This window comes from Pestalotiopsis fici, assembly GCF_000516985.1.
Source record: "Pestalotiopsis fici W106-1 unplaced genomic scaffold PFICI_Scf_1, whole genome shotgun sequence".
Classification (NCBI taxonomy): domain Eukaryota; kingdom Fungi; phylum Ascomycota; class Sordariomycetes; order Amphisphaeriales; family Sporocadaceae; genus Pestalotiopsis; species Pestalotiopsis fici.
The window spans coordinates 2,507,822-2,520,305 of record NW_006917091.1 but is presented as its reverse complement, the minus strand read 5'-3'; the positions used below and the strand labels follow the sequence as shown (position 1 = coordinate 2,520,305).

The following is a 12,484-nucleotide window of genomic DNA, read 5'->3' as shown; positions in this document are numbered from 1 at the left end:
AGAGAAAGAAAGGAAGAAAAAAAGAATCCGATTCTCGGTTTACCTTCATAGAGGGCAAACAACCTGTTGTGGCTAATTTGTTATTGATCCCAGAGTCGAAGGGAACCTGAACAATTATCCATGAGCAACCATGCTCGGCCCGACTATGGCAGTCTCTTCAACCCAGCGAGACGAGTTTGGCTTAGAATTAATTTATGAATATTTCAGAATGCAAATGTCGCGGTTTAAAGTGCAGTTATTGCCTGTGACAATTGGTTAATTCTGCGTTGTGATGAGGTTATTACGGGCTATTGGATTTCGCAGCATTTTTCGACGAAAATGAATTCTCTTGAATCATCTGATATATTATACGGTCCCTTGTATATCCTGCTGATCCTTGAGATATGGTCAAACTGTGCGGTTGCTACTGGTTTATGTTCCCACTGGACAATGTCAGCCCCATTAACACCACCTCGACATATTTTCAATAGAAACCTGACTTGGTCATGTTGAATACCTATGAAGTATGTAGCTTATAAGGCTTCATGTTTAGATACCCAGAGAGCTTGCTTCAAAGAGTTGCATCGGAAAAGGACATCGGCCAAGCACGTGGACAGTTGGTAGCACCGGGGTATTGACTTTTATGCCGTGCGCCACGACTTTGCGACGTTGGGAAAATCATAAAAGACATAATATTGTTAATAAACTTTGTGGTAATTACAATACTTAAATTATGTGTGTTATGTATTCCACAGCATGATTTTCGTCTGCCTTGGCGCATGCTACTGGTGCAGCCTAGACCAGTTATGCGGCTGGCATATGCTGACTTGGAGACGCGAATGCTTCTGATGCGCGTATTGTGGAAAGTGGGAATGAGTGAGAAATGACCAAATGTTTCATTCCCCAGTCTCTGTCAGTGCAAGGAATGTCCTTCCCGGTGCCATCTTGCTTGGGACATCATAAAGCTTAAAAGATCTGAGACATCAAATACCAAATGTCAGGCGCGTGCAATGAAGACTTGAGACATGCCTAGCGCGTTGTCTCTGTAATCTCAATACAAAGTCTAAATTCTTGTATCTCAAGAGACTTGGAGTAACTGGAATGATGCTTGATGCCTTTTAAATCAGCAATATTTCCCGTGCGAACGCAAATCTTTCGCACCTTTGGCGAGCAATCCAACTTTTTTTTTTTCACTCGTTTGCTCCATGTAGCTTTGGAGAAGCTATCATAGACAGGATGAAGGCTCCTGTGTTGTCATTCATTTCGTATTCAGTCGTTCTCTTGGCACCTTTGGCAGATGCGAGGCAATGCTCAAGAAAGAAGCTGAGTAAGTCTGTCTTGAACGAGTGAGGGTGTCATAAAGCAAAGCGACTGACGATTATACAGCATATCTTGCCAGTTCGAGTCCTGTCATTGAGTCAACGAGGGTCCCATATCCAGTTATTTCTGGTAGTCTAACAGAGGCGACTGCCTCTACCAGCGATGGTGCGATCATTTCTGCAACTTTGACGGATTCGTCAACCTCCACTTCATCATCTATACTTTCCTCATCTTCTTCAATTATTTCTGCTGCTTTGACAGATCTATCAACCTCGAGTTCGTCATCCATACTTTCATTATCTTCTCTTTTGTCACCTTCTTTACCTTCTCTTTCATTGACGAGTGTTTCCAACACCGAATCTCCTACATTTATAACTCTTTCAACATCGTCCCCGAGCAGTTCTGTGCTCTTACCAACAGAAGTAACAGTCACTCCTTCTTTGAGCTCATTGATCAGTCCGATCTTGGATTCGACAAGCAGCCTGACTCTTTCGCCTACGAGTTCGTCAAGCTCATCCTCAAGTTTGTCGATTAATCCCACGTTGGAGTCCACCTCCATCATCAGCAGCAGCAGCACAAGCGGCACAGCAGTCTTACCAATCAGCACCACCGTTACGCCTTCTTCCAGCTCTTCAAGCCTGACGACACTGCTCTCAAGCACCACTGTTACATTGTCATCGACCACCAGCGTATCGGTCTCGACTTCCACTTCAACCGTCGTGCCTTCGAGCTCTACTTTGCCTCCTGGAGCTGTGGTGACTGACCAGGCCTTCATTGATACCGTAATTCGTCATCACAATGTTCATCGCACGAACCATTCAGGTATTTGCTCCCGCACCAATGCGCCTTGTAGTTCAAAATACTAACCAAGCGAAGCCGTTGACATGACCTGGAGCCCAACTCTGGCGGAAACGGCCCGCAAAATTGCGTCGAGCTGCATTTATGGCCACGATACCTCTGTTGATGGTGGCGGCTACGGGCAGAACATTGGCGCCGGCTTCCTCTCTACTGCCATGGGCCAGTTCATCACCGAGGGCCTCTACAATAGCGAGGTTAACAACTATGTCTATTATGGTGGGGAACCCAACCTCAACACCCTGTCGCAATGGGGTCACTTTTCTCAAATTGTCTGGAAGAGCTCGATCACGGTTGGCTGTTATACTAGCGATTGTTCAGCGACTGGACTATCCAATGCTCCTGGAATTCCTCCATATTTCACCGTTTGCAACTATGGACCTGCAGGTACGTGAGATATGTGATGACTCCCAATGAAGAGATTGAGATGGCTGTGCTAATGCCGCATTTAGGCAACGTTATCGGGGGTTTCGGGGCCAACGTCGGGCCCAGCATTGGCCTGGCAACTGTCGATGCCAGCTATGGGTGCCCCAGTCGGGCCAATTGTGTTTAATGCATAATTTCTTTTAATGGCTATCAACAGGAGCCAGGAGTTCCGTATATTGTCAACAGCATCTACTTAATTCATGGATCTTCTCAATACAACATTTTTAATCGCTGATCTGTCATATGCCATCATGGCGACCGTGGAGCTAGAGTATCATGCATCATGTCGACTGACTCGCGCTGCATGAGGTCATGATGGCTGAGTATAAGAATGGACCCGTCGGCCTCGGGATTTATAGACTGTTCTCGGTTGGCAAACCCCTGTCCGTTCTCCCCACAGCCAAGAACATGACAACAGCATGAATGTCGGGTTCACAGGGGTCTTTACTCTTGCCTAGACATCACCCAGGAGGTATTTTATTCATTGAAATACTGATACCTTTCATTTGAATGGACAAAGGGAAACGGCAAGTGTTTTCCGTGTACTCGGCAATCGCTTGGAGAAGCTGAGGGGTAGTGCTCCATCGCCCCCGGCGGCCTCGGTCCCGCAATGCTATGTGCTATGGAATCGTGTTTGCAGCTGCATATGTAGGCCACCGTAGCATCAGACGTGAACCCCTCTCTCAGCAACATGCATCAGTCGAGGTCCCGCGGTCCAATTACAGCACCATGGACGCAGTGGAATGGGTGGCGAGCTGAGTAACAAGAGGAGCAGGAGGTATACACGAACTGACGCATGCCGACGCTGTGATTCCTTGGTCGTTGCCGAGACGAAATGCGATCGACCATGCGTGAATGAAAGTTATATTAGAGTCATCACACCCCGGCAGTACAGGAATCGACTTTGGTTGAAGAATAATCTCGAGCTTGTCAATTTCTTGTGATCTAAGCAACGATTTTGTAACACTTTTCATTATAGATAGACCGAGCACAATGTCTACATCAACATCATCTGCTGGAAAGAAGTTCAACACTGAGTTGACCGACTACTCAGTCGCTCACGAGGATAAGTCTGGCCCATATGCTGAGAATCTCGAGGTTGATGCGCTAGTTGTCGGCGCTGGCTTTGGTGAGTACTGGAAAAGCGAAATTTGTAGGGGAGATACTGTGGACCAAAAGCTGACTGTGAACTTAAAACAGCTGGAATCTTTAGTGAGTAACACGACAAGATACTCTATACTCGTATTGACGTTTAATGTTCCAGTGCTAAAGACTCTTCGCGATCGCGGCAACAAGACCGTCATCTTCGAAGCTGGAAACGATCTCGGCGGTACTTGGCGATGGAACTGCTACCCTGGAGCTGGGGTGGACTCGGAGGTTCCGGAATACGAGTTCTCCTGGCCAGAAGTCTGGAAGACGTGGAATTGGACATCCAACTACCCAAACTACCAGGATCTCCGAGCTTACTTTGATCACGTTGATAAGGTGATTGGTGTCAAGAAAGACTGCGCCTTCAACACGGTCGTGATTGGAGCCAATTTCGACACGGCTACTGGCAAATGGTCTGTGCGGACTGCAGATGGCAGAGTCACCAAGGCGAAATTCCTTATTCTTGGGACTGGGTTTGTAAGTTTTAGACATGACCACTCGCCAGATGGCAACTTACTGGTAGACAGGCCGCCAGACGCTATATCCCGGACTGGCCGGGTATGGACAAATTCAAGGGCGTCATCCATCACTCGTCGTTTTGGCCAGACGAGGAAGTGGACGTGGCAAACAAACGCTGCGCCATCATCGGCACGGGTGCTTCAGGTGTGCAGATCATGCAAGCCTGGGGACCAAAAGCAGGTCAAGTCAAAGTCTTTCAACGTACGCCCAACCTCGCCGTTCCCATGCGGAAAAGGCCACTAGCCACTGAGGACCAGGAACGGAACAAGGAGCTGTATCCCCACCTCTTCAAGTTGCGGGAAACGAGCTTTGCCGGATTTCCCTACGATTGGTATGAAAAGAACACCCTCGACGACACTCCAGAAGAAAGGGAAAGATTCTACGAGAGTGTCTGGAAGGATGGTGGGTTCAGGTACTGGGTAGCAGTGTACAAGGACAATCTCTTCAACGCCGAAGCCAATCAGGAGTCCTACAATTTTTGGGCGCGAAAGACGCGCGCACGTATCGAGGACCCAAGAAAAAGGGACATTCTTGCCCCAGAGAAGATGCCACATTTCTTTGGCATCAAGCGGCCATGCCTCGAGTACAACTACTATGAGCAGTTCAACCGACCCACTGTGGACGTTGTCGACATCAAGGACAATGCCATCAAGGATTTTACCGAGACGGGAATCACCTTGGCTGATGGAACGCACCATGAGTTTGATGTAATTGCTGTTGCGACAGGATTTGTAGGTTATCTCGTATTCCTCACTAGGAGATCTGGCGCTAATATTTATTGCAGGATGTCGTCACTGGAGGTAAGATGAATGACAAGTTAGATGAATGATAACTTGCCATGGGACAGTACTGACCATTTAATTATAGTCATGACACAGCTTGGCCTGGAGAGCATCCACGACACCAAGCTGGAAGAAGAATGGATCACGGGAGCAAACACCTACCTCGGCACGAGCGTGAGCGGCTATCCCAACATGTTCCACATTTACGGCCCGCACGGCCCAACTCTTCTCAGCAACGGACCGTCCAGCGTCGAGATCCAAGGCAGATGGATTGCCGATCTAGTCGACAAGGTGAACCGGCAGGACATCAAGTATGTCAACCCCAAACGCGAAGCCGCCGAGGAATGGAAGAAGCACATCTTGGATTTGAACAACAAGTCCTTGTTCCCCACGACTAGATCCACGTACATGGGTGGTAGCATCCCAGGCAAGATTTATGAGCCCGTTTGCTACACGGGCGGTATTCCGAGGTACAAGAAGGAGATTAGAGAGGCCTTGGACAACATGACTGGTTTTGAAATTGTAGCGAATTGAGGGCAGCCATAGAAAGGCAGGACGAGGGCCCAGGAACTCGGGATGTTTGCGAAATACTGATTTCTAATCTTTTTCATCGTTCTCGCTCGTGATGGATCTAGGTCAACTAGTAAAACTCTCAGTATGCCTCACAGAATCCTCAAGAAGCTTGTGATGGGCCACTTGACTAGATGTTAATAATAGTTGCTGCTATGCAAACACATAACGGTACCTCACGTGACTGACACTGCAAGTTTTAGTAGCACGCACCCTTTCGTCTTTGCCGAAGCGTCAATATCAATCTATGATCAGTTCCGAGTCAAGCGTGGAAGTCTTCCATAATACCTACCTACACGGCTGGTGGGATAATTGAGCGGTCGATGTGACTTTAGGCTCTGAGACTGCCTAAGCGCGGCAAACAATTGACGTGACACAAGAATAAGCGGCAAGCCGCGCTGTCAAACAGACACCTTTAATCTATTTGCGGAAATTCCGATCCGAACAAAGGCTGATTGTCCCAAAATCTCAAAGCATTATTTCCTCTGCATGCAGCTCGGGCCGTGACAGTGCTGATGATTTGCACCTGTCCTCACCCCTCGTTCATTTAATCTTCATTTTTCACTCAAGACATGCTTGGAACGTGTTGCTTATTGAGAAAATGACGGGACGATCCGCAAAGTGGCATTCTCGGACATTTCTGCGGAGCGACTTGATTCGTTGCAATGCAAAATATGACTGCGGGAGCATCGGGTGGCAAGCCCTCTACCGACTGTGTATTCTGACTTATCCTCTAGACCCTTAGTCGTGGTTTTACATTTTTAAACGGCGTAAGGACAGCCATTGATATCGCTAGTCCGCTTGGTTGTGCTGCTCTAAAGGCGGTAGTTTGCTTTAGCGCTGAGCTTCTCAGAATGATTCATAGTGGGAATGTGGGACGACCCCTGTAGTTTGAATACTATACTACTCGTACATCTCTGTCCATTATGTGCCTATATAGAGCGTGTATTGTCGGTAATCCAGAACCGCATTCATTCATCAATCAATCAAACAATCATTAAACAACGCATATCCATATTTTCATGCTATCGCAAGCCGTCATCGACACAGTACTCAACTCAACAAACAACATGGAAGGTGATAAACAGATAGTCTTCTACGACATCGCCTCGGGTCCACCAAGGACATGTTATGCGCCTAATCCCTGGAAGACCAGGTAAGACACCACTTTGAAGCGGAAGGCTTCCATTGGCTGATTTTGTGGAAAAGATATGCTTTAAACTTCAAGGGCGTCGACTACCGCACCGCCTGGGTTGAGTACCCCGAAGTCACCCGTACCCGGATGGAGCTCGGCGTTCCACCATGTCGTTATCACGCCGACGGCTCGCCATTCTACACATTGCCCGTGCTACGGGATCCATCCACGGGAGCGCTAGTGGGAGATACCTTTGACATTGCCGTCTATCTCGACAAGCAATATCCCGACAGGCCTACCTTGATCCCACCACGGTCCATTGCCGTGTTCAAGGCCTTTAACAAGCAAATGGACGCCCTCTTTACTTCGACGGTGCTTCTTTGGTGTCAGGGCATTCCGCTGAATCCAGAAACAGCCGAGGAGTCCAAGGCCGAGTTCGTCAGGAGAACAAATGGTACTCCGTACGAAGAGATTACCGTCAAGGGCGAGGCCAGGAGACAACTGCTCGAACAGTCCAAGGAAAAGCTGGCTGAGCTCGCAGAGCTCTTTCAGCACCCTGAGGAGCCATTCATGGAAGGTGCCACGGCTACGTATGCCGATTTCATCATTGGGGGCTGGTTGACGACCATGTCGATTACTCTGCCAGAGGGTGACTGGACTGAGATCAAGAGCTGGCACGATGGAAGATGGGCCAGGCTTTATGCAGGTTTACGGAGATATGCGGACGTCAAATAAGTTTTATGGTAGCAGCGGTTCGACACAGCAAGGGTCGGTTGGCAATGAGATGCCACATGACCTTCGAACCAGTCTTGGTCAAGTCTTGCAAATGCAGGCGAAAGCCTCATCTAGCCTAGCTAAGTTGACGAAAAATAGACTGGCAATGCTCTTGAAATTACAGATTAATACATTTACGAATAACTATTTTACAATTAAAGAAAAGAGCCGCCGTCGTACATTGCAACTATTGGGCCGTGCAAGCAATGTCATCGATGTATCCATAGTTAAAGGTGGGACTGACGTCAGTGAAAACAATCCGGACTGTGTCAGAACCTGTTCCCGTGAAAGAGAATGACGCCGCGTTCCAAGTACGGTAGTTGGTTGTAGTGAGAGTATAAGTGCTGACTAGCGTGCCATCGACGTAAACGGTGATTGTAGTCAAGGGAGTATACAGTAGCATATACCACTGGAAACTGCAACCGTAGGTGACTCCGGCAGTATCACTAAAGGTTTGCTGAATAAACGGGATAATTCCTGCTCGGAAAGCAGTGGCCTGCAAAGAGTATGTTCCTGAGTATGGTTTGTTTGCCGTGACGCCTGCAAAACTTGAGGTCCATGGTGACAGGACCCCGCTTTCGAAACCGCCATTGACAATGACATTGGTTTGAACCGCAAACGTGGCTGTTGCCGTAGTGGATGTTGTGGAGGTGACGCCTGTTGTCGATGTGGAAGTCAGGGTGGTCTCAACCTCGCTGGTCACCGTGACAATGCTCGTTACGGTCAAATCAACCTCGGCAGTGGCGGTTGTAGTGATGGTTTCCGTGCTGGTGATTGTCTCTACGACCGTAGATGTGGTCGTGGTGCTCGAGGTCTCCTCGGCAGTAACGGAAATAGCTGGTTTTACACAGTTAGTATTTAGTACTACCAAATGGTTCAGATGCCACTATCCATACCAGTTGAGGCAACCTCGTTGTCCGTCGTGGTTGAGGTACTTGTCACTGTCGTCAATGTTGTAGTAGTCTGCGTTGTGGTAGCCGTCGCACCGATTGTAATGGTAGCCTCAACCGCCTGAGTGATGGTCGCAGTATAGGTCTCCACTACGGTTTCTGTCTCTTGGGCCACGGTGGTGCTCTCGATTACGGTACTGATCAGAGTTGCAGCAGTACCGACCGTTGTCACAGACACGTCATACACAGTAGTGTAGGCGGTGGTGTAAAAGGTCTCGGCTGATGAGGTCGTATAGTTGGCGGTCGAGTTTGTTGTTGGTACAATACACTGGCAGGCGTTGTGCAAGTGGGTTTCGCCAAAGGCAGCCAGCCACAGGTCTTTCTTTGATGACGCATCGGCTGTAGCGGAGGCCAGTGCTCTCTTCTGATTCACAGTAACGGTGGTGGTTACAGGCACAGTTACAACTTCAGCAATAGTTGTTACTGATACAAGTGTCAGATATCAGTTATATAGCCACGTACACAAAAGAACATACCGTATACTGTAGTGTATGCCGTCTCGACATCGGTAACAGTCGTGGTGGTGGTCTCGCTAGCAACGTTTGTCGAGGTTACCTCGGTGCCCACAGTTGAAGTTGCTGGCACCGTCGTGGGAATTGTCGTAAAGTCTGTTTGAGTTTCGACCTCAGTAAGAGTGTCGACAGTGACCTGGAAGACATCGCGCAGTTAGTAAAGAAACATCCTCATCAAGACCATTACCCCTCCTAGCCATAAGGACATGACAAGAATAAGATGGATATCTGGCTGTATATAGAGACCCTTGTTGACTGTACTTGGAAACAGGCGCAATACATACATAGACGGTAGCGGTCGTCGTGTAGCTGGTTTCTGTCGTGGTAACGACGCTGGTGATTGAGCTAGTCGCAGTCTCCTCGACAGTCTCGGTCGTGACGGTAGTGAAGCTAGTCTCGGTGGCATCAGTCGTTATGCTGGTATCCGAGACCGTGGCCACGCTGGTAAAAGTCACGTCCGCTGGGATGATCGTATCAGTGATGGTCTCAACCTGCGAGAGGGTCGAGTCGACGGTGACCGTGGAAGCAGTGACGATCGTAGTGGTTAAGGTTGTGGTGAGACTGGATGATTTTGTAAGCCAAGGTGTTTTTTTTTTTTTTTCAGCGTATCTGTAATGTCTTTCTCACGTTGTCGATCCTAGTGTGGCAGTGGGATATACTCCCATTTCCTTGGCGCAAACCGAGTATGCGTAGCAGTGAGCCGCCGACATGGAGACAACCAACTCATCGTCCTCCCATTGCTCAGTTGAGCCTGCAGACAAGTCAGTCTATAGTTCCTGATTTGCTCGCATAATGTGTCGCGAGTAACATACAAAATTGAGGATAGCTGCTGGCTGAAATGAGAGATGAGACCTGGGGAATCAAGGCCAAAAGCGGTGCCAATGACACCAGATTAGTGCAACGCATTGTGGCTTTCTTCCAAGGCGGTCCTGCTGGGTCGAATCGATGTTATTGTCGCAACAATGTCGAATATCGCCCCGGCTGAAGCGACAAACAAGCCAACCTCGGGTTCCCTTGCGCACTCGGCGGTTGGGCAGCGCTTGAGATATATACCGCCATTTCTGAGTAGGGGGCCGCCCGCAAAATGCCAAGTCTTGTCATGGCTTTGATGGAATGTGATGATTTCAGATCTTCATGTACTAAAAGCGCGACTATGGAATCCTCCATGCTGCATTTTGTTTACAGCCCCGGCACTAACGAAATTGAAAGGGGAAATGTTTAGTTCAGCTAATGGCGTTCCACGGGCGTGGCGTTTACTCTACACCTATTCAGCTCTTGGCGTACAACCTAGACGCAGGTACAGTGCATTAAGGTATAGTTTAGCGCAATTGAGGGGCGCTCGGGGGGTTCGAGACCGCGGCGGCAGTGGGCCAGCCGGAGGTGGATGCGCTAGAAATGTTTTCTCCTTACTGGGCACCCAGGGCACCCCGGCTTGAACCGAATTGTCAATTGCTTATGAGCACGGGCTTTGGGCTGAAATTCCTCCCCGAGCATTCCCCCAGTAACTTGATCACACCCATCGGAACATCAAGGGCCAAAACAGACATGAACCATATCGATGCTCTCCTCATTCAGTATTATGGTCATCACACCAAGATAATATCTTGTTCCTCCACCCCGGGAATGGTACCAAGCTCCCGCACAACCTCTCCATTCATCGCCCCGTGCACGTAGCAAGGGCCAACAAGCTGATAGAAACGCCCACTCGATCGTAGGACAACGGGAATTCGACAACCAAATATCACAGCTACGACATCGCCGGGAGATACTGATGTAACTCCCTTCCCAATGCAATGTCTCTGCGTTGAGAAGAAGGACGGTGTCGAGCCTTGTGATGTTTCTCTGCTTCGTGCCAGATACTCTTCTCGGAACCAATGAAGCTGTTCTGGGTCTTCTTCCATTAGCTTGAGGTAACTTTCACCCAGCGCTTCAAAAGGATGGCTTTCAAGTGAAGTTTTCAAAGAGGAAAGGAAGTCAATAATTGCGGCAAATGTGTTTTCGGAAGTTCGACTACCAGATGATGGAGTGCCTGCAGTCAATAGGTCGTAAGCAAAGCCTACAGCAAGTCGAGCCAGACGGTCCCGGTTTGTTTCTGGTGAGGTTGTCGGGTCTTCGAAAACCATGATCCTGAAAAAAGAGTCCAAAAGAGTCCTTGCAGATAGTAATGGCTGAGTCGGACCAAGACTTTCTTGATCTACGAGGACTTCGAGTATTTGTCGAGTTTCCTTTCCATTTGCAAACATTGCAGTATTTTTGACGGTATCAAATACTGATCCGCGCACCTGCAGCCGAGTCAGTTCCCCCTCTTCATCATGTTGGAATAGATAGAAGCCTTTTCTCCCTTTTGACGCGTTGAAGTGCTCGAGATAACTCGCTGCTAGATATCGAATATTCACACCGTGTGTCCCACGATAGTCGGGAACCCACGTTGGAAGGCAGATATCTATTCCATTCTTACAATTCCATAGTCCTGCAGTCAAGAGGTTCGAAAAGTCTTTCTGCCTGTCGATCAAACTCCTGGTGAAATCGGTATATACATGGCATACAGATCTCGTGTAGTCTGGAACGAATCCTAGGGATCGGGACATCTCGCAGACGCCCATGAGCGCATATAATTTGTCCCTCGGATCGGTGCATTTCAGATTCCTGGTGGGATAGAGGACATTGTTTAAGTAGGCCGATTGATCCCTTTCCACGCAAAATTGCGCGATCCCAAAAAACGCTCTGCGGAGGTCATGCACCCATGATTCGTTCATGGGAACCTCTGCCCAGAGGCGTTGATCCGCCATTACACCATCCATTTCACGAAAAGAGGACCAATCAACCTCAAAGCTTCCGCAGTGCACCACTGCACGTTTGGCGAGAACGATCTCCTGGAAAACCCACATCCTCTGCCAATAGGGTCGCTTGAGCAGTTTTGTCAGAGAGGAAGCACCAACTCGGTACGACCTTACGCATAAGACCACCCGCTGTTGGATGTGTTTTGTCTGCCAATTCGGGGTAGGCCAGCTCTCGATGGCCCAATTCTCAATGGTCCAGTTTTTGATGACCCCGTTCTGGGACGCGGAGACGAGATCCATCGCAGCTCCAATATCAACTGTTGCTTCACCGAGCCAAATTCTGACGCAGCGTGCACATGAATATATCTGGCCCATCTGTGCGACTTGATGATTGCGCTCAAGGGTATCTTTCTGATTGATGCACACACCATCGATCCAAAATACCCTTTCTAAAGTTGTGTGTCTCAAATATCGGAGTGTAGTATATAGAGTTCTAGTCACCGAGAACTCCATGCCATTGATGATGATCGTGCACATGTCTGTTGGATCACCCCAATGGTAAGAAATCGCATCATAACAGTCCTTGCTGGACGGTATGGACTGAGTAAATAAGCTGATCACGGGCGGCTTGTCCAAATTTGAATCAGGCTCGAGTCGCAACAAACGGAACTCCTCGGCCTTTACTGGCAGATCATTGTACACTATACCCTGATTAGCGGATGACGGTGAATTG

General features: G+C 48.6%; 6 protein-coding genes across 6 annotated transcripts; 3 read left to right on the top strand and 3 right to left on the bottom strand.

The window, feature by feature from the left end:
- Nucleotides 1–1,357: 1,357 nt before the first annotated feature.
- Nucleotides 1,358–2,074, bottom strand: PFICI_00761 (uncharacterized protein; the record flags this gene model as incomplete). The annotated part of the gene is made up of 1 exon (XM_007829342.1): nucleotides 1,358–2,074. The coding sequence occupies one exon, from the start codon at nucleotides 2,072–2,074 to the stop codon at nucleotides 1,358–1,360; it is 717 nt and encodes a 238-aa protein (XP_007827533.1).
- A 109-nt stretch (nucleotides 2,075–2,183) lies between these two features.
- PFICI_00760 (uncharacterized protein) lies at nucleotides 2,184–2,707 on the top strand (the record flags this gene model as incomplete). Its single annotated transcript, XM_007829341.1, has 2 exons — nucleotides 2,184–2,541; nucleotides 2,607–2,707. The coding sequence occupies 2 exons, from the start codon at nucleotides 2,184–2,186 to the stop codon at nucleotides 2,705–2,707; spliced, it is 459 nt and encodes a 152-aa protein (XP_007827532.1).
- An 866-nt stretch (nucleotides 2,708–3,573) lies between these two features.
- PFICI_00759 (uncharacterized protein) lies at nucleotides 3,574–5,564 on the top strand (the record flags this gene model as incomplete). The annotated part of the gene is made up of 6 exons (XM_007829340.1): nucleotides 3,574–3,709; nucleotides 3,781–3,792; nucleotides 3,845–4,206; nucleotides 4,257–4,979; nucleotides 5,033–5,048; nucleotides 5,116–5,564. The coding sequence occupies 6 exons, from the start codon at nucleotides 3,574–3,576 to the stop codon at nucleotides 5,562–5,564; spliced, it is 1,698 nt and encodes a 565-aa protein (XP_007827531.1).
- A 1,106-nt stretch (nucleotides 5,565–6,670) lies between these two features.
- On the top strand, nucleotides 6,671–7,470 carry PFICI_00758 (uncharacterized protein; the record flags this gene model as incomplete). Its single annotated transcript, XM_007829339.1, has 2 exons — nucleotides 6,671–6,756; nucleotides 6,810–7,470. 2 exons carry the CDS (start codon nucleotides 6,671–6,673, stop codon nucleotides 7,468–7,470), a joined length of 747 nt encoding a protein of 248 aa, XP_007827530.1.
- Nucleotides 7,471–7,696: 226 nt separating this feature from the next.
- Nucleotides 7,697–9,877, bottom strand: PFICI_00757 (uncharacterized protein; the record flags this gene model as incomplete). The annotated part of the gene is made up of 6 exons (XM_007829338.1): nucleotides 7,697–8,346; nucleotides 8,406–8,882; nucleotides 8,936–9,107; nucleotides 9,256–9,532; nucleotides 9,599–9,722; nucleotides 9,784–9,877. The coding sequence occupies 6 exons, from the start codon at nucleotides 9,875–9,877 to the stop codon at nucleotides 7,697–7,699; spliced, it is 1,794 nt and encodes a 597-aa protein (XP_007827529.1).
- Nucleotides 9,878–10,557: 680 nt separating this feature from the next.
- PFICI_00756 (uncharacterized protein) lies at nucleotides 10,558–12,288 on the bottom strand (the record flags this gene model as incomplete). The annotated part of the gene is made up of 1 exon (XM_007829337.1): nucleotides 10,558–12,288. One exon carries the CDS (start codon nucleotides 12,286–12,288, stop codon nucleotides 10,558–10,560), a length of 1,731 nt encoding a protein of 576 aa, XP_007827528.1.
- Nucleotides 12,289–12,484: the final 196 nt, after the last annotated feature.